General features: G+C 31.1%; 3 protein-coding genes across 3 annotated transcripts; 1 reads left to right on the top strand and 2 right to left on the bottom strand.

Moving 5' to 3' along the window:
* Nucleotides 1-1,101: 1,101 nt before the first annotated feature.
* LOC109805653 (linoleate 9S-lipoxygenase-like) lies at nucleotides 1,102-5,056 on the bottom strand. The gene is made up of 9 exons (XM_020367824.3): nucleotides 4,793-5,056; nucleotides 4,254-4,537; nucleotides 3,933-4,170; nucleotides 3,471-3,791; nucleotides 3,309-3,394; nucleotides 3,080-3,187; nucleotides 2,645-2,949; nucleotides 2,289-2,552; nucleotides 1,102-2,004 (listed from the first exon to the last, which is right to left on the bottom strand). Exons 1-9 carry the CDS (start codon nucleotides 4,992-4,994, stop codon nucleotides 1,248-1,250), a joined length of 2,565 nt encoding a protein of 854 aa, XP_020223413.1. The 5' UTR covers nucleotides 4,995-5,056; the 3' UTR covers nucleotides 1,102-1,247.
* A 3,650-nt stretch (nucleotides 5,057-8,706) lies between these two features.
* On the bottom strand, nucleotides 8,707-12,813 carry LOC109805652 (seed linoleate 9S-lipoxygenase-3). Its single transcript, XM_020367823.3, has 9 exons — nucleotides 12,458-12,813; nucleotides 12,095-12,381; nucleotides 11,787-12,027; nucleotides 11,391-11,711; nucleotides 11,205-11,290; nucleotides 11,006-11,113; nucleotides 10,613-10,917; nucleotides 10,272-10,535; nucleotides 8,707-9,701 (listed from the first exon to the last, which is right to left on the bottom strand). The coding sequence occupies exons 1-9, from the start codon at nucleotides 12,672-12,674 to the stop codon at nucleotides 8,948-8,950; spliced, it is 2,583 nt and encodes an 860-aa protein (XP_020223412.1). The 5' UTR covers nucleotides 12,675-12,813; the 3' UTR covers nucleotides 8,707-8,947.
* A 4,393-nt stretch (nucleotides 12,814-17,206) lies between these two features.
* Nucleotides 17,207-20,198, top strand: LOC109805655 (eukaryotic initiation factor 4A-10). Its single transcript, XM_020367826.3, has 5 exons — nucleotides 17,207-17,381; nucleotides 17,874-17,943; nucleotides 18,042-18,148; nucleotides 18,835-19,265; nucleotides 19,406-20,198. Exons 2-5 carry the CDS (start codon nucleotides 17,876-17,878, stop codon nucleotides 20,039-20,041), a joined length of 1,242 nt encoding a protein of 413 aa, XP_020223415.1. The 5' UTR covers nucleotides 17,207-17,381; nucleotides 17,874-17,875; the 3' UTR covers nucleotides 20,042-20,198.
* The last annotated feature ends 1,602 nt before the right edge of the window (nucleotides 20,199-21,800 follow it).

Genomic DNA, 21,800 nt, shown 5'->3' on the forward strand with positions numbered 1-21,800 from the left:
TCTCTATATATATAAGTTATTAAACAAACATTTAACTAATATAATTATAATTAATATAATTTTCATAAAATACAATATTCTTAGACTATAATATTCTTGAACAAGAGTTGCATGATAATTTTTTTTATAATATTAGAAGTTTTTTTAAAAAGAATAAATAAATGAAAGTAATATTTTTTTTAAAGACAAAGAAAGACAATAGAAATGAGAGAAATTCTACAGTACCCACTATAATTGTAGGGGTACCGGAACAGTCATTTTTTTTTATTGTACTTACTTATTTTATTTTTATTTTTATTTAATATTTTTAATAATTTATCTGTATAAAAAAAAATTATATCTCTATATTACTTTTATGTTTTTTAATTTATACCTTAATGTAACATTTATTATAATTAAAAAGTTTAATATTAATATTTTGTTAATATGTTTTAGTTTTTCTTTGATAATTTTTTTTGAATTTATAGTATAAATTAGTTTTTCAGTTGTACTATTTATTTTTTTTATTTTAATGTTTTTATAATATTATTATAATTTTTTGTTTTTAATTTTTTAATTTTATCACATATAAACAAAATTTGTTATGAAATAAATGAATAATAAGAGCACTCGTTGATACTAAGCTTTGTTAGTTTGCGTTTAGCTCTTATCATGTTTAGAAATACAGTAGTATTAGAATAAATGCGATGCTTCGTTTGCACTACAATATGCCATTGCCATCAAATACCAAAACTCGTTTAACATTTTGTTTCCAGGCATAAAAGCAAGTGCAAGGATGACGAAACTTGATCTTCCCCTAGTATGGCATCAAGGAGTCAAGGACTTTACTGATAAACTTTCCTTTTCTAATGATAGACTCCCATAAGTTGTGGATCAGACTGAAATCTTGAATAATGAGCAAAGCATATATATATAAAAGCAAACCTTATAGTCATTTGGATGTAAAAGAATTGGAAAGACATCATTATTAGTTGAAAGCTCTCACGTATGTGTGCTTTAAATAAGATGGTAATTTCTTCTAGTTTGCACTTCACAATGCCAGCATTGTTCAAACATGCATGATTGCCTTTAGTATTTTCTTTTCCATTATACAAACGCAACTTTCTTTATATTAATACCAAGCACGAAAACATTCAACCCATTCAAATACATAACTTAAACCATACATAAGTGGAAGAAGGAATGAGATTCCCTCCATTTCACATTTATTTAAAAATAGGGACACTAGTTGAGCAACCATAGTCTCTCTAAATAGAGATACTGTTGGGAATTCCTCTGAAAGTCAATCCCTCCTCACTAGAAGGAAATAGCAAAGTGTAAGGCATTTTAGCTGGCCCAGTGCGGTTTCTCAGTGTCACATCACTGTTCTTCTGTGCAAGCTTTTGTTCAATCTCTGCGAGCTTCTTTCCAAACCTCTTGAAGGCCTCCAAAGGCCCAGCGTCAGAAGTCCAGTAGTCACCACCCTCTCTGTCCCCAAGGTAGAACTCATCAGATGTATGCCTTGACAAGATTTCTATAACTGTGAGGTCAATAAGGGTCTCTTTCTTGCCAGTGATAGTCATCAAAAACTCCTTCTCAGGGTTCTTAGCCAAGGCTTGATACTCAGCAGACCCTTTCTCAGGCATGAATCTCCTGCTAAGAGTTGGCCTGTTGAGGATGTAACCTCCATATGGATACTGTCCAAAGTTAACAGCTGCATGAAGGGCTGAAGCAATCCATATGAGGGTAGTAGAAGCTTCAACCAACTCTTCACGAGTTTGCATCTTTTGCCACCATGGCTTGTCTTTCAAATCACCATGACCAACCTCTACAAGTTCTTTCCACCAAGCTTGGAGTTCAGGGTCTTGTTGAAGTGCCTCATCTGACTTGTAGTAGAATGAGACATATTCTTCCACCCAAGACTTGATGGCAGCCCATATCTCTAGCCCATCAGAAGCATAAGGATAGTCCTCAATCAAAAGCTTGACACCATGGGGGGCAGATGAATCCTTAACAGCAACTCCTCTGAATCACAAAATGCCAAATAACATTGATTAGCATCAGAGTTATATCAAGCCTTCCACATAGTTGTTGATGACTAAGAGCATGTTTGGAAACAAACTTAGAAGGACTTTTAAGAATTGCTCTACTGAAAAAAGAAAAGAAAAAAAAGTTCTTTATTTTGATATGATAAGTTCTCATAACTCCTTCTAGACTGTATCCAATCATGCTATAAATAAGTTTAAATTATTTATTTTAAGAGCAGCATATATTACTAATTTGTTAATAAACTTTAAAACATTATCTACCTCTTGACAAGATCAGCAGGTAGTGCTTGATCAGTGAAAACCCAGTCCTTGTAAATCACAGCGGACAATTCAAAAGCATACCTACCCCACAAGAATGTACTCTCTATAATACCATCTGCATTGATTAGGGCTTTGCGGGCAAGTGAATTAATATTCATGGTGTCACGATAGTGAGGAAACAGAAGCTTATAAATAGGGTGAACCACGCTCAGATGCCTATTTGTTGCTATGATGAATGGCTCAACAACCGCATGAGTGTTTAGCCTGCCATCCAGGTTAATATGTTAAACATTTATTCATAAATATATTAATCAATTTAGTTGCATGGATATCATTGTCAATTTACAATATCATACCAATGGCTAACGAGTTGATGGTAGCAGGTGTCATTCACAACAACATAAGCCTTTGCCAGTAACCAGATATAAGCTTCGACCCCTTCGCTGGAAGGTACATAGACAGTGCTATCAGGACCATATTGTTCACCTTGAAGATGTGGCTTGCTCAACTCAATGGCCAACGGGGTCAAAGTTCCATCACTTTTCAAGAAAAATATGGTTCTAGTAGCATAAGCCTTTGTGGCAGTTGCATTTATTCTCCTCAAATATGGAATGAGGTAGTCATGGTGATCCAATATGAACAATTTCTTGTTCTGGATAGCCTGTTCAACCAAGTCTAATTAATTAATTGATTGTTATTCATTGGAATCAAATTAAAGATAAAAAAAAACAAAATAGTCAAACACTCTAGTGCAATAATCTTAACGAGAAATTAAATACTCATATCATCACCTGTTCAACAGTGAGCCCACCCAAGTTAGGCTCCAAATGTTCTTTTGTTATTATACAGGTATGATCACCATAGGCTTGAGCATCTAGCTTGCTTCGTAGTGGGAACTCCTGGAATAAATTTACCACAAAATGAGGTTAGCAATCTCAAATTTGACAAGCAAAGTGCATCCAAGCTTTTCGTTGCATGTAACTTTCTTCCCAATCAAATCGACTTCTAAATTAAGCTAACCTCAAGAATCTTAATGACATTAGGATTTACACCAGCAATCGTTTCTCTTGCAAATTCTTCATCAGTCATCCATGCAGATTTATCCACTGTACCAAATAAGAACAGTTCATAAATCCATCCACGTGACTTTCCTACATATTGAAGATATGAAATGAAGCATACCTTGCATCACTTTAGGTGGTGGATACTTGAGGAACTGTTCGCCATCAGTGCGAAAAATTTCCTTGATCACTGGTATAGGAGCGATCTTGCTAAGGAAGTTTGTTGGTAGGGTAACTCCACCTTCATAAAGTTTTCGCACTTCAGCAAAGTTATCAAACTCAAGGCTCAAAATGTTTCCATCGAATGCGTCAGTCAAAACGGGCAAGACATCTTGGGCCAGAGATTTTATTCCGTAAATGAGAAAATCTGATGATTTCAAGTGGCCAAATGCTTCATCTCTTGGAATGTAAACAAAACTGCTTGTTTTCTCACTGTTAGGATCTGTTAAGAAAATATATATTAGCATATAAACCTTACAGAATCTGTTTATAAAATAAAGACTTGTATACCTCATTTTGACCATATCACATGAGAATTACTAACACGAAAACAAGTTTAGAATGTTAGTGAAGTTGATAGTACCTTTCTTAGTTTTTCCTCTTCCGGTTCTTCCTCTACGAGGGTAAGGTAAGGTGGAACCTCCAAGAACGGGGCGAGCATATTTTTCACCTTTATCTGGATTTCCTAAGTCATTGTAGACATCATAGTCATAGATCCTATCCCATTCCTTCCTCTCTCCACTTCCATTCCCTCTTAGATACTTCAATTCTTGTTCTCTGTACTTCACAAGTGGACGTGGTGTCTCAATTGGAACATATGTCTGCATGGCATTATATACTTGATCATATGTTCATCCATGTCATCATGTAGTAAAAATGAAGTTCAACAATAATAATAGCTTACATTGTTGGCAAAGAAGATGCGATCAGTGTCGTAGCATTTAGAATTGTAAACCCAGGAGTTGCATATGAAGTGAATGGTTCCGTGGTTTGGAATGTCTTCGAGAGTAAGAGACTTGAGGTAGAACTCGACTTGCATGTAGTTCTTAATATAAAAAGCACCGGGAATTCCGAACTCACTGTCCCATTCAAAATTAACATCGTATGCTTCTTCGCAAGCTCCCAACGTTGGTAATGATAGCTGTCCTCTTAGATTCGCAGCCTTTCCAATTTTTCCTTTCCCGGTGCCTACCAAACTCCATACAATATTTAATTTACTTGTTTAGTATAATCATCAATATGATTATAATTTATGATGTATTCATACTAAACTTACAACTTCGCTTACTATAAGTGTTAGTAATAAATACATGATCTTAAGTTCAATTCTTATTACTCTTATTACATTTTTTACTAGAACAATGAACTAAAAATATGTGATTATGGATATCAAGTTATTTATGGTTAATTTGATTGGAATAAAAGTGAAGTGAAGAAACAAACCATCAGACCGAGTAGCACTAATGAGCTGGATGGAGATTTTGGAGCCTAGAAAAGTAAGGGTGTCAACTGCAGAACCAATGATGTTGATACCAATGCCGATGATTTTTTTGGCATTGGTGATGCTGTTTATATCCAACACATTCTTTCGCATAATCACCAAATTTCCCTTTATCTTCTGACTCCTGCGCCCCAGACCGAACATCTTTCCTTCTTCTTCTTTTCTTTTCTCAAACTTAGATTTTGCGATGTTGTGAGGAACACAAGCAAGGGATGCTGATGCTCCCTATTTATAGCTACACAACAACACATGTATTTGTAGATTTGTTTATCTCAACTCAACAAATAATGGTTAATATTTGCCTTTATGCGTCAGGAAAGTCGTGCTCAGTTTTCTTACACATTTCAAGTTTTGAACAAACATCGAAGTAACACATTTTTTTATTATATTTTGTAATTAGCAGTTATTATTTAATATTTTGCTGGTAAATTAGATATTTATTTATAAAAAAAATAGTGAATGGATTTTTTTTAATTGAATTAAATTTTTAATAGATTTAAATGAATTGATAGATTTTTTTTTGTCTCATTCATTATGGTTGCTTAAAAAGTTATTTAATGCATTCATTTGTTAATATTAATAAATATTACTTGTTATTTAAGTATACTAATAATAAAAGGAATATCATTTTTTGGTATTCACTTTTTAAAAATTTTATCATTTAATTAACTATCATAAAAATAAACTGTCCATAATTAAAAAAAATTAATGACTAATAAATTTAAAAAAAAAACTGACATTCTGGTAAAGGCATAGGTAAAGTAATTGTGCATTCGAATCGATTTATTTTATTTTTTCGAAAATTAAAAAACAATATTTTTCTCATATTTTATTTAATAAAAAAGTATACCTCATTTATACTTCGTAAATACTTATAAAAATAAAGTGGTATAAATGAAAAATCAAACTTCAATCTTTAATTAAAGTTTATATTTAGATTAATACTTATATAATAACATGATGTTATTATTGATGGAAAGTGATGTAGGTATAAAATAATAGAAAAATGGGGGGACGAGGAGCACGCTTTTCGGAGTTTAATAATATAATAATAACACACGTTTTAAGTTTGTCGTTAGGAAATTACTCTTTTGACGTACATTCTCCTTATAATATTTTTTATAAGTATAAAATATACATCATAATTGTTTTATATAAGTTTTCATATTTTAAAAATATTAGATAATATTGTAAAGTGTGTTTGAAAAAGTATTTTAAAAATTTATAGTTTATTTTTATAAGTTAATTGAAGTAGCTTATACCTTATAAACTCTTAGCTTATTCTCTTTCTCATTTTTATTCACATTAATTTAATTAAATTTTCTTTTTATTTTTTAATTTATAAATTATTTTACCTTTTTAATCATTATCTCACTCTTATTGTAAAAATTATTTTATATCATATTATATTTATTAGCTAAGAAATTTTACCAAAAATAATTAATTCAATCAACTAACTTATGAATTTTAAAATTTTCAACTTTTGATTTATAAATTATAAACTTTCGGTTAGTTTATTATTGACTAAATCTTCATTTTCAATACTATTAAAATTATTTCTTTATATATAAGTTATTAAACAAACATTTAAACCAATATAATTATAATTAATATAATTATCATAAAATACAATATTCTTAGACTATATAATATTCTTGAACAAGAGTTACAGGATAATGTTTTTTATAATAATAGAAGTTTTTTATTTAAATAAATAAATAAATAAAGGTAATATTTTTTTTAAGGACAAAGACAATAGAAATGATATATGCATACAAGAGGAAAAGAAGTTGAAAAGTTAGTGGGGCATTAATTGTGGACCCCTGGTCGTGTGGTGGAGAAGACAATGTATTAAATGGCACGTTGCGGTTCGATTATTGGTCTAAAAATAATACGAGGTTTACTTCTTCTTCGGACTCATGTTCTTTTGTATATTGACTTGAACGAATACATACGATACCATGCTTAAGAAGAAAAGTTTCAACTATGTTGCTCTAGATTTACTTTTCTAAAGTTAAAAAACAAAAAACAAAAAAACGAATTCGAAATTGTTAATTAAAAAAAAATAACGAATGAAAAAAGAAAAAGAAGCGATAATTCAAAACGGATTGAAGACGGCCCCTGATAATGGGTATGACAAATAAAATTAATAGGTGATTATATTTTTATTTTAAGGGAGTTACATATTATTTTTTATAGTTATTCGAGGGTATAACTGGGATTTGGATCATCTCCATTTCCTTTTGTGTCCATTTCTTCCATTTCCTATACTTTTGAAAAAATCAATAGGACAAATATGATATGCTTTAGAGAGAGTAAAAATAAAATAAAGTAAAATAAAAGAAAAAATAAAAAATGCAGTTATAGAAAAGTATATATTGAAGAGTATCGTTATCTTCAATAAAAGTGAAAATCAAAAAAATAATTAAGAGAAGATATCTTCTTTATAATAATTGCATATTATATATGTAAAAAAATTCATTTATTTTAAAGTAAGTCGACTTAAATTTGTTCGAATCAGTAATACATTTTTATATCAAACTTTACAATTCAACCAATAAATTAAAAATCGATCAAGAATACAAAGTTTAAAAATAATAATAAAAATTATTTCATATTTCATTTCATTAATTCAAATCAACGTATAAAATAATTTTATGATTATCTATCAATTTAAATTAATGAAAAGAAGTATCAAATGATTTTCATTTTTTTTAAGTTTATAGACTTGATATATGCATTAAAAACTTTAATTTCATCAGTTAAATAATTAAATTTGATATAGAACAAAAATTATTGTCTTAAATTAAAATCTAGAAAATTGCAGTTAAAAAAATATTAAAAGGTGGATGGTTGGAAATGGACGTATAATTATAAAAATATTTTATATATTGATGTGAATTAATAAAATAAAATATTAAATAATTTTTAAATTTTTAAAAATTTATAAACTTATTTTATGTATAAAAAAACATAAATTATTGAATAAAATATCTATAAGTAGACTTATATTATTTATATATATATATATATTATAAAGGGAAGTGAAAAGTTAGAGCGACAACTGCCTCCACATTCTTTAATGCAAATCCGTCCTTGGTGATGTTAATGGTTGCTCTTTTAGTTGTGCTATAAATTTCGTCCCTTAACACCAAATTGCATAATATTAAAATGTACTCATGATGATCAAATGTTGCTTGCAAAATAATCTAAATTGATAATCAATTTGCATATAATTAATTATTAAAATATTTTAATTTATTCAACTATCCCAAACACACCCGAAGGACGAAGGAAAATACTTTAGATTCATTTTCCTTTATTGCAAGTTGCAACTATAAAGCCTGCCATGGGAAAATAATTGCTGGGTGCTACATATCCTACGGTTATATCCCTTTACTTTTGTTTTGATATTCTATTTTCACTTTCTTATTACAAAACTAACACTTTATTATTTACCAAAAAAAAAACTAACACTTTATTCTCTTTTTCAAATATTTATGCCGAAATAATGATTTTTTTTCCTTTTCCTACACAAATATTTAAAAATAAAAAATATTTTGAAAATAAAGCGACATATTTATTATTAAAAAAATGAAAATAAATAAGTAATTTTTTTTTACAAATAAAATCATCATTTCGCTAGGAGACGTATTAATGTGAGACACAATTAGTTCAGTCGCTCCATATGACAAAACAATAGAGATACTAGATTTTCATGATTACTTTCTCTTAATTAAATTGTCTATAATATATAGTCAATTATGTTAGGAGAACAATATTAACTTTGTATACGTTATTTTCAATGATGTATATTTCAGAAATTCACTATTCCAAGAAAACATTCTTAAACAAATTATTTTAACTGCAAACCCATTATTTATTTCAATTCCAAATTACATGACTAACTTTACAGCAAAAAGCAGTAACTGCTCTAATTGTTTCAAAACAACTGCTTAATTTTATTGAAAGCCAAACATGAAAGCATTCAAACACACTAGATTACCACATGCAAGTAGATGAAGGAATCCAGATTCCTTCCCTTGTATTTTTTATTCAAAGCCACTATACTATATACTTAAGAAACCACAACCTCTTCAGATAGAGATGCTGTTGGGAATTCCCCTGAAAGTTAAACCTTCCTCACTAGAAGGGAAAAGAAGGGTATAAGGCATCTGAACCGGTCCTTGACGGTTCCTCAGTTTCTCATCATTGTTTCTCTGTGAGAGTTTTTTCTCAATCTCAGCGAGCTTGTTTCCAAACTTCTGAAAAGCCTGTAATGCCCTTGTATCAGATGTCCAATTTGGATGGTCCCTCTGGCCAAGGTAGACCTCATCAGAAGCATGCCTTGACAAGATTTCTATAACAGAAATGTCAGTAAGGGTCTGAAACTTTGGTGTAATAGTCTTCAAGTAAGCCTTCTGTGGACTCTTCCTTAGCTCCTCATACTCAGGAGAACCTTTCTCAGGCATGAATCGCCTACTAAGAGTTGGACGGTTCAAGATTAAGCCTCCATAAGGATACTGTCCAAAATTAACAGCTGCATGAAGTGCCGAAGCAGTCCATATCACAGTAGTGCATGTTTCAACTAGCTCCTCACGAGTTTGCATCTTAGGCCACCATGGCTCATTTTTCTTGTCACCATGACCTACCTCTACTAGTTCTTTCCACCAGGCTTGGAGTTCAGAATCTTCCCTTAGTGTGTCATCAGATTTATAGTACAAGAAAACATAGTCATGGACCCATGTCTTGATAGCATCCCATATCTCAAGTCCATCAACAGCATATGGGTAGTCCTCTATCACTAGGCGAATGCCATGAGGACATGCTGGATCCTCAGTTGCCATTCCTCTATATCACATTCAACAAATTAAATGTATAACATCAATAGTGCCTTCAATTTTTGTTACAGAAAATAGGTGATACACCAATCCAATTACAAATACCATTATATAAATAACTAAGAACATCTCCAATGAGGGTTGCTTATACGCAATCTCCTATATCACATCACTGCCAAATCAGTTCTGACCCACTTTATGGGTTGCTTAAATTTTAGCAAAGTTGCTTGTAGAAGTAACTCTGCTAAAATTTAAGCAACCTATAAAGTGGGTCAGAACTGATTTGGCAGTGATGTGACACATGGAGTTGTTTATAAGTAAGCTCATTGCAAATGCTCTAAAAAGTCATGCTGCAGTCTGACAACCATTATAAAAATAAATAAAAAATTCATGTTGTCTGACAACCATTATATAAATAAGTAAAAGATCATATTGTCTGACAACCGTTATATAAATGAGTAAAAGGTGATACTTATAACTTTGATGTCTAACCATGTAAAAGTACTTTACATGCATGATCATTGAATTCCTTTTCTTATCTATAAATTAAACTTAGATAACAATGATTGTATGAATTTACCTTTTTATAAGGTCAGCAGGCAATGCTTGATCTGGGAAAACCCAATTCTTGTAAATGACAGAAGACATTTCCATAGAGTACCTTCCCCACAAAAATGTTTGCTCTATAATGCCACCTTCGTTGACTAGAATTTCCCGAGCAAGGGAATTTATGTTCATGGTGTCACGATAGTGAGGGTGCAGGAGTTTATAAATAGGGTGAACAACACTGAGATGCCTGTTTGTTGCTATGATGAATGGCTCCACAACTGCATGAGTATTTAACCTGTTATCCATGAAACGATGTTAGTGGTCACTTTAAATTGATTTGTTTTTATATTGTTTCATTGAGAAGATTTATACCAATGGCTGACAAGTTGATGGTAGCACGAGTCATTCACAACCACATAAGCCTTTGCTAGTAGCCAAATAGAACTTTCAACACCTTCATCTGCAGGCAGAAAAACTTCACTAATAGGACCAGATTGATCTCCCTGAGGATGTGGCAAACTCAATTCTATGGCAAGTGGCCTTAAAGATCGGTCGTTTTTCAAGAACAGGATGGTTCTGGTAGCATAACCCTTTGCGTCGGTTGCATTTAATCGCCTTAAATATGGCATGATTGAGTCATGATGATCTAGTATGAACAATCTCTTGTTTTGAATTGCCTTTCCAACCAAATATAATTTGCTTGTTAATAATTCATTGAAACAAAATCTAAAATAAAACGAAGCACGGTTTGATCATATTATATACCTCATCTACAGTGAGCCCTTCTAAGTTAGGCTCAAGGTGTTCTTTGGTTATTTGACTAGTATGATCACCGTAGACATTGCTATCTAGCTTGCTTCGTGGAGGGAACTCCTGCAATAACAAATTTATTTAACATGCAAAGAAAATCCAACATTTTAGATTGTTGTATTTTTTATAACTATAAAACATTAATTAGACTTACCTGGAGACAGCGAATCAAGTTTGGATTTACACCAGCAAGCATTTCTCTTGCAAATTCTTCATCAGTCATCCATGCAGACCTACTCACTGGCAAAGTAATAAGAAATAGCCATTGTCAAATGTGATTAATTCATAGATCCATTAGCAGTCCAATATTGTTGTGGGGCAGTTCCTTAATATGAGATACCTTGAATTACTTTAGGAGGAGGAAACTTGAGAGCTTGTTCACCATCAGTTCGGAAGATTTCCTTGAGCACGGGTAGTGGACTAATCTGGCTAAGTACATCTGTTGGCAGCTTGATTCCCCCCGAATAGAGTCCATGAACTTCATCAAAGCTGTCAAACTCACCCGGTGTGAAATTCAAATCAAAAACAGATTGCAAAGCTGGAAGAACATTTTGAGATACGTATTTGAGTCCGTAAGTAAGAAAGTCTGAAGACTTCAAGTGTCCAAAAGCCTCATCCCTTGGAATATAAACATCATCGCTTCTACTCTCACTGTTGGGATCTGTTTAAAAGCAAAAATTTTCAAACTCACAATTGAAAAACTAGCAATAGAAATAGAAACAGAAGCCTTGCTAACCTTTCCTTGTTGGTCTTCTACCGGTTCTCCCCCTACGAGGATAAGGAAAGGTGTCATTCCCTCCAAGAATAGGACGTGCATGTTTTTCACCTTTATCTGGATTGCCCAAATCATTGTATACATCATAATCATAGATCCTTTCCCACTTTCTGCGTTCCCCGTTTCCATCTCCTCTTAAATTTTGCAGCTCTTCTTCCCTATACTTGACTAATGGAGCTGGTGTATCACTTGGAAGAAATGTCTGCAATATATTTAACTTGTTATTGACGGCATTGAAGATTTAAAAGTAATATTTAAGTCTAGTGAACCTTGTTGGCAAAGAAAATGCGGTCATTTTTGAAGTGTTGAGCATTGTAAATCCAGGAGTTGCAAACAAAGTGGATGGTTCCATGGTTTGGAATGTCTTCAAGAGTCAAACTGACAAGGAAGAACTCAGTTTGCATGAAATTCTTGATAAAAAATGCGCCAGGAATTCCATCTTCATCACCCCATTCAAAATGAATGTTGAATGCAGATTGGCCTGCTCCCAAAGTTGGCAATGAAGTAATGATACCTTCCAGAAAGGTAGCCTTTCCGAGTTTCCCTTTTCCGTTTGCTACTCGAAGAAAAGAAAAGTGAAAAACAATTATGAGATTTCAACTTTCACATAAACAAAATTATAAATGAATTACCATCTGATTTGGTAGCACTTATGAGCTGGAGTGAGACAGAACGGCCCAAGAAGGCAGTGAGATTATCGAGCGTTGAACCAGCGAAGCCGAGACCTTGACTAATGATTCCACCAACACTTGTTACGCTGTTCACATCCAACACATTCTTACGCATCAACACCACTGTCCCTTTTATCTTGTGCCCCCTACGGATCAAACCCGTCACGCTCCCAAACATCTTTCCTACTGATCTTTTTCTTTTTCGGACTCTTGTGACTTGTGAGGATCCCTACCACAAGGTGCCCGTATTTATAAGGGCCAAAACTCAACCCAAGAAGAAAGAAGATACTAATGTGCAAAATGTTATACTTGCATGCAAACAGTTAAAAAATCAATAACAATGTGCATTTCACTTTATACAACCAATGAGACAAATGTTATATGTGATTATTTTGTTTACCTTATACGTAAAAAGTATATATCTACCACTTTCAACATGGTAGACATGTTTTGTGATGACACGTATATGCTTTGATTTAGAGGCATTTGGCCAAAGCACTGAACAGATGTCAACACGAACACACGATATATAGATTATGCATTATTATGCGGCGACGTAGCAAATTCTTATATACTTCTCTTAAATTCAGAAGTATAGATAATGACCATCTCATATAAAAAAGCCTTATCCTATCTCAAGCACATGTATACAACAAATTAAATTAAAAATGAAGAGATAATTTGTGATTATACAGACAAAATTTCTGGCATTTTCGTCTAAGATTCCTGAAAGTAAGGCGGTGGAGTACTGGTCACGCTTCAAAAACATTATGTTATGCATCATAGATGACATTAATTTTCTCGTACTACATTGTTGCAGTGTATATAAATATTCATCTGCGTGGTGCGTGGGGAACATATGATTATATTATCCTGAATAAAATAAATAAAGTGAGTGTGAGGTGTCTAATGGACTCCATGCAACACACTGCATGCATGCTGACAACATATACCGATTCTTTTATCACAAAATAACTGAATTCCAGGCTTTCTTTTATTTATGACTAAAAGTGAATGCTTTCAGACTTTCACAATATACAATTAATATGCTTACCGTTGCATGATCTAATCAATTTATAAATTGATGAAATCAATCACATTTCATCTAGAAACAATAAGGTTAATTATTTTCAATATTATACAGTTAAACTATAAAAAATAAAATAAAAATAATAAAATAAAAAAAAATTAAACAAGATGAAAATGTAGTTACACAAACCTTTATTATAACATGGTTTTTTACTTGAATATTTTCAACACCTTATTTTCGGAGCTAAATGTCTCCAACACCTCACGAGCCTGTTGAATCGCATCAGTAGCTTCCAGAGACAATTGGGCTCTTTATTCAACGTTTTACTATTCTTTAATTTTTTTTGTTATCGTAACAATATAGTAGTTACTTATTTTAATGCATTGAAACTTTTTTTTTTATATATATATTTTGTTTAACTTAGGCTTTTATGTGCATAGAAAAAGGAAGATAGTTCGATGTACGTTCGGAATTAGGATGCGCTCCAGCCAAAAATAGATAAAAAAAATTAATGGTTTAAAGAAATTATAAGATATTATAATTCTTATTTATTTAATGCTATTTAATTTTAATTATAAGATCCAAAATAATTATCATATTTAAACTATCATTTAAGAAATTGTTTAATATTTAATTAAAATTTTTGTAACAATCAAATAGGAAAGAGATCCAAAATGATTATCACTCTCATTTAAAGTTTAATATTTAATAAGATTTTCATAATAATCAAACAAAAAGTAAATCTAAAATAATTTTTACTCGAAGAATTAAGATAATACCACATTCACGTAATTTTTTATTTTATTGCACAATTTTAAATTTTTGTAACACGGATTAAGACATGAATATTTAATTATAAAATAATATAACTATTTTATTTTACTATAGTGGTATTGATTATTTTTATAATTAGTTCTTACGTATATTAGTTGCGTTAAAGATTAATATGCGTATGTCTAAAGGATCTAATTCATTTGAAAAATAAAAGAGTTTTTGTTTTTATCATCTAAAGCAAAGTGATTTTTGTTATAGTCGTTTAAATGGGCTTGGCTTGCATAAAAAGAGAAGGGAAAAAAAAAAAAGTAACCAATAGCTAAATAAAAAAGTAGGATTAATAAAAAGGAAATAAAGATTAAAGAGTGGTAATAAGTCTTAACGTGGCTTTCAGTTGAGAAAAAGAAAGAGGCTTATAATGAGATTTCCGACGGCGCCAAATGCTATTTCTCCAACACTTTTTTATCGTTTTCTCTCTCCTTCAATTTCTTCACTGTTCTATTCTCGTTCTCAATAACTCAACTCATCTCTCTATGCTTCTATTTTTTTTCTTGGAATTTTTTTTCCTCCCCTTGTATTCAATTAGTGTTATGATAATTTATATACATATAAATTTGAACTCATTGATCTCATTTTTTTTTCTTGCCAAAATCCTTAGGTTTAGAGATCATAACAGCAGTGAATATAGGTTTGTTAGCTTCTCAACAATTATTGAGAAGAAGAGTATGACAAAAGTATGGCGAGAGGGATCTGAAGTAGAAGAAGAAGATATGATTAACTTTTTTTTCTTTTGTGATATTTGTATATAATTGATTTATCTGTGTTGATTTTTTTTAATGTTCTCTTTTTCTATTTTAAATTTTATTATTTTTTATATTTAGTATTTTTTGGACGTGAGTTATTTAAAAAAAAAATTCTTGTTAGACGCCAAAATATTTAACTAATACTAACCTGGTTGAAATTTTACAATGCTTCTATTAGGAACGACTAACTTCCAAAGGCCAATATTCAGAGAATTTGTGTCAAGATAGAAATTTTTTTTTGGTTACAATGTGGCTCACTAAGACAACTTTTACAAAAAAAAATTAAATAAAATCACAAAATGAGCATTATTTATAATTATTAATCTAAACTTTGGTTTGAGCTTATGTTTCTGATCATATAGGTTTCACATCTCCTATAATCATTAAAATCATATATTTTGGTAGATAGCCTTACTTAAGGAGATATTTTGTGTTAAAAGGTAAAATTCCTCTTATGAGTCTCTGGTGATCTTCTACCCGACAAGTAAGATCATGAGTCAAATTAAACACTACTAAGATTTGACGTGGTGCTTGGTTTGAAAATCTCGAGCATTTCATTAGCTTTTTGCTTAGTAATTTTGGGAGTGTCATCTATGAATGATAAGTGCGAATAATATGCTTGAACTCGTCTTAACTTTAATGAAAAATATTTGATTTGATTGAACATGAAAATAGATACAAGTAATGCTTAATTTATTAAAGCACGATAGGATGAGTATATACTTGCTCCATATCCGTACCCGTACCCATATGCATTTTAAATTTTTAGAAAATTAATTTACTTTTTTAAAAATTTTAGTTGAGATTTATGCAATTCTTAATTTATTTTATATTTATGTCAAATTAAACTTAATTAATTTAATTTTTTAATTTATATTTTATGTTCAAATTTCTACTAAACTTAATTAATTAAAGCATGATTAGACATCAATCATGTATGAATATACTCGATATCCAACAAGAAGGAGTATGAAACACAAATTTTATACCTATCCAATAGGAGGACGAGAACGAGGATGAGCATAGGAGACATGGATGGTGATATTGAAACTTGTACTTATTTCACTTCATTGTCATCTTTGTCATTTCTTATCTATCATTTTTTTATGTGTAAAATAAAAACAAGGCTTAAATATGTTTTTAATCCCTAAAATTTAAGATAATTTTTTTAGTGTCTCAAATTTAAAATTACTATTTTTAGTCCATATAATTTTAAAAAATCTTATATCAAGTCATTGATACTATATTTAAAAGTGATAGAATGAGATATTTATGTACCATTAATCAAGTTTAATATATATTTTATTAACAAGGACATTAATAGGTAGGTTTTATTTAAATGTGTTTAACAAATTTCTAAACAAAATTTGAATATAAAAATTAAAATAAGATTTTTTGAAATTATATAACTAAAAAAACAATTAAAAAGAGTTATTTCATACTTTTATTAAATTTACTTAAAAATAACAAAAAACAAAAATAATAGAAGTGACAATATATAAATCAAATGAAATGAGATAATATATAATTAGAAAAGAGTAAAATAATATTAAATAAATAAAGAATAAAAGTAATTATAAAATAAGTAAATAATTATTATTAATATAATTGATAATTAATTTTTTTTATATATATTTTATTTTATTTGTAAGAGAAATGACAATAAAAAAAATAATATATAATAAAAAAATATAACTGTAAAAAAAAAAATGAATAGCCTTCATATATAATATAAATAGAAATATGTGATGCAACCAGACTCTCTACGGTTTGAAGAAAAACTCCACACGCAGCAGTTTAGAATATCACCATTAAATTTAATAAATTAAATTATAAATTATAATTTATGTTGTAATAAAAAAAAATATTAACGGACAAGAGTGGGACAGTTATACCAATAAACTGCAGACTGCAGAGGATAAAATCCTATATAGATATATATCTTAGATCTTAGGAAAGAACATAACCTAAATGATAAAGAAAAAAGTTAGGATTATAGGAGAGATTATGAAAATAATATATTTTATTTAATGTAATGTAATACATTGCATATTAGGTTGTTTTGGGGCCCAGTAGGAGAATCCTACAATACTATACTATGTCTATGGTACGATAACATTAACATAACCTAAACACACTCATACATCATACTATTCTCTTTCGCCTCCCTCAACTCCACGCCGCAGATCCTAGCAGTTTCGGAAACCCTAATTCCTCTTTTGCTTCTCTATTTTGCTCTCTCTCTCTCTCTCTCTTTCACTATTACTAACATCATCAGGTATCGCTTTTTTTTTCTTTTTCTCTTGTTTATTTATTCTTTCTTTTCAAATCAACATTCTTATGCATTCCAATCTCAGATCGATCTTATTACTTTCTTCGCATAGTTTTTTATTCCATGTTTTACTTTCAACCATCTCTACTTGTTTCGTTACTCTTCGATTTTGCAGTTTCTCGACTCAGTTCTAATGAATTGTCGCTCTGTTGTTTCATATGTCTCGTGTTCCTTTTTATTTTTTCATTTGTCGCGGATTAGCGTATTGTTCCAAATTTGTTCGGCTTAATGTTTTTTTTTGGGAGTTATTGGTGCTTATGGATTGTTCTTAAGCTTGCTGTTCTTATCTTACATCAAGGGGAAAGGAAAACAACTCATCATACTTAGAAGAGCCCGATTGTCACGATGATGTTTGGGGATTTCCTTGGTTACCAGTGTTTTAGGTTGGTAGGGTTTTTGAAGTGTGTGTCTCTGTCTAATGAAGTTTTTGCTCTGCAGTTATGGCGGGTTTAGCTCCAGAAGGATCACAGTTTGATGCTCGGCAATATGATTCTAAGATGAATGAATTGTAACCTCTTGGACCTTATATTTTTCATTGCTTGCGATGTTTGAATTCTTTATTCTTTTAGTTTTCTGTAATTTTAATGTCTTGGAAATTGATATCAGGCTTTCTGCTGATGGACAAGAATTTTTTACTTCATATGATGAAGTCTATGATAGTTTTGATGCAATGGGTTTACAAGAAAATCTTCTGAGAGGCATATACGCTTATGGTATGGCAAATGATTTTTCCTTTGTTTCTTGTATTGCTTATTTGATACTTGAGGAATGCTAGCAAAATACTCTTTTAGACACAATTCATTATGGATTCATTATCTGAAGAATCAACACTCTTGAAAGTCATTTGCTTTCAAGGAAACTAAATTGATCTTCTAGAGAATAACCCAACAGTAAGGTGTATGTTTAAAAGAATGTGTTATTAGCATTCTTGTTAATACTCATGTTAGCAGTATCAATTACTCACTAAGAAACTTTTAAAGATGTGGAGTCACTGCCTTGATTAATGCATTTAGACATTATTTTCTGCAACATTTACCCTGTTGGAGTTATATTATTTTGTTATGTTTTAGTGCAATCAGCATATCAGGACATTCATACAATTTTAATGATAGTTCCAGCAAAATATATATATATATAATTTAATCTGGGATAACTGAATGAACAGATTTTTTTTAATAAATAATTTACATTGATTTCCATTTAAAAAAATTTTCTAGAACATTACAAAGTGGATCTGTGGGTTATCAGCCAATATGGTTTCTAACTTTTTTATTGTGTTTGAAACTGAACATCTTTGATGAGAAGCACCAGCATTGTCTTTTTAGAAGAATAAAACAAATGCTATATGAAGTTAATTGTGCCGTAAGATGATGTGTGATGTTTTATTCTTGTTCTAAAGGTTTTGAGAGGCCTTCTGCAATACAGCAGAGGGGAATTGTTCCTTTCTGCAAAGGTCTGGACGTGATTCAGCAGGCTCAGTCAGGAACTGGGAAGACAGCAACTTTCTGTTCTGGAATTTTGCAGCAGCTTGATTATGATTTGGTTCAGTGTCAGGCTTTGGTTTTGGCACCAACAAGGGAGCTTGCACAGCAGATTGAGAAGGTCATGCGAGCTCTAGGTGATTACCTTGGTGTCAAGGTTCATGCTTGTGTTGGTGGGACCAGTGTTCGTGAGGATCAGCGCATTCTCCAAGCTGGTGTACATACTGTTGTTGGCACTCCTGGGCGTGTGTTTGATATGCTACGTAGACAGTCTCTTCGCCCAGATCACATAAGGATGTTTGTTTTGGATGAGGCTGATGAAATGCTTTCACGTGGCTTCAAGGATCAGGTTCGTTGTCTTCCTAAATGTTTGTTTAAATTTTTTAATTGTTTTTTTTTTCTAGACCATCATCTACTTGTTCTTTCACTAGCCATCTTGTGTGATTAGATGTGAGCTAATGGTTTACAGTTTTTGTGCTTGAAATGCAGATCTATGACATCTTCCAGCTACTGCCAGGTAAAATTCAGGTTGGAGTGTTCTCTGCTACAATGCCACCTGAAGCCTTGGAGATTACAAGGAAGTTTATGAATAAGCCAGTGAGAATCTTGGTGAAGCGTGATGAGTTGACCCTTGAGGGTATCAAGCAGTTTTACGTGAATGTTGATAAGGAAGATTGGAAACTAGAGACACTGTGTGACCTTTATGAGACTCTGGCTATCACCCAGAGTGTCATCTTTGTGAACACAAGGCGCAAGGTGGACTGGCTCACTGACAAGATGCGAAGCAATGACCACACTGTCTCAGCCACTCATGGAGACATGGATCAAAACACTCGTGACATCATCATGCGTGAATTTCGCTCTGGCTCTTCTCGAGTTCTGATTACCACTGATCTCTTGGCACGTGGTATAGATGTGCAGCAAGTGTCTTTGGTTATAAACTATGATCTTCCTACCCAACCTGAGAATTATCTTCACCGCATAGGCCGAAGTGGGCGTTTTGGTAGAAAGGGTGTTGCCATAAACTTTGTGACATTGGACGACTCAAGAATGCTGTCTGATATTCAGAAGTTCTACAATGTGACAGTAGAGGAGTTGCCATCAAATGTTGCTGATCTGCTCTGATGGGTTAATTTTTACTCTATTACGTCATCAGGGCCATTACTTTTTTGACAATTATTATTTTCTGCTCTCCTTTTTTGCTTTTACAATTTTTACTCATTAGAGTTCAAAGACTTTATTTATAATGGTTGATTCTATAATATTTGTTTATTTGCTTAAATAGTAGGTTGCTCAAGCCTTTTCTTTTTTAATTGTGTCGTATCGTATGCCATATTTCAACTAGCCTTAACCACATGTGTTTGATCTACCTGTCAGATGAATCAAGAAATTCTATTAATGGTAATATATTATATTTAATCCAATTATTTCATTTGTTTAAGATTTTATAAAGGCTCCAAATCGGTTTTTCCCGAAGAAACTTTTGTCCTCTTTATAACGCTAGGGGCCTTATTTTTTTTATTTTTTTTTATATCATTTTCATCCAAAATCTTACGGTTAAACGATCGAGTGTCTTTTTCTGATATAGATGAATGTGGTATAATAAAAAAAACTAAAATCGTGTGGTTGTAGACTTAATCACTTTTAATTTCATTACGTACTCCGTGGCTCCTGACTTAATTGCTAAGGCCTTGATGGACGATGCAGCTTGTATTGCATTTATATATCCAGTTCAACAACAATAAAAAATTGTCAAATTAATCACTTTTAATTTCATCTTTCCCTTATCTTGAAGTTACACAAGACAGATAATAACACATTCCGCTCTAATGGGCCACAATTTAGAGGGAACCAAGAGCATTTTCAGCGGACAAGCTAAAGATTTCAATAATTGAAGACTGGGATTTCATCCCGAGTATATTTCTGTTTTTTAAGGATTTATCTTTTGGACATTTGAAAAAAACATTTTTTTTCCATGGATATATCCCGATTTTAAAATTAACAATTAAGGATTATGTCTTAAAGTTGATAATCAAAAAGTAATATGTATTTGAGGAGTATAATTTTCATTAATCAAGTATTATTTGGATAAAACATTTGAAAAAGTTAACAATTAAGACCGTATCTTAAAATTGATAATCAAAGATTAATATGTACTTGTGAAACATAATTTTCACTAATCAAGTATTATTTGAACAAAACACTTGAAAACAAAAAAGGACAAGAAAACGTTTTTCAACTATTTTTTATTTCTAGGCACTTGAGGAGTATAATTTTCATTAATCAAGTATTATTAGGATAAAATATTTGAAAAAGCTAACAATTATGGACTGTATCCTAAAATTGATAATCAAAGATTAATATGTACTTTTGTGAATCATAATTTTCACTAATCAATTATTATTTGAACAAAACACTTGAAAACAAAAAAAAAATGGGAAAACGATATTCAATTATTTTTTATTTCTAGGCACTTGTTATGAAAATAAATTTCAAAATTAATGTATTTTATATACGAAATTGATTATTGAATGGTATCAAATTGTCTTAGAAAATAATTAAAAAAAAATGAGAAGAAAATCAAACAAGTCTTAGGTTTTAAAAAGTAATTCTCAACAGATCTAAGAGAGACGAAAATTCACTATTACACCTTTAATGATATCTCTCCAACTATATTTTTTCATATATAAGATTTAAATCCGAAAGTTTGTTTGAGGGATTCATTGCTTCTTGGACCAATAATTTTTTTGTAAATTTATTTTTTCGAAATATTTTAAACACAAGAGTTATGCTCACTTGCTTGTTTAAGATTCTCTGTGCCCAAATCTCTTGTAAAATATGTTACCCGTACGTATCATCATATGTTGCTGGTACAACAAAATTT

The sequence above is a fragment of the Cajanus cajan genome, chromosome 10 (assembly GCF_000230855.2).
Source record: "Cajanus cajan strain Asha chromosome 10, NIPB_CcT2T_4, whole genome shotgun sequence".
NCBI classification, from domain to species: Eukaryota; Viridiplantae; Streptophyta; class Magnoliopsida; order Fabales; family Fabaceae; genus Cajanus; species Cajanus cajan.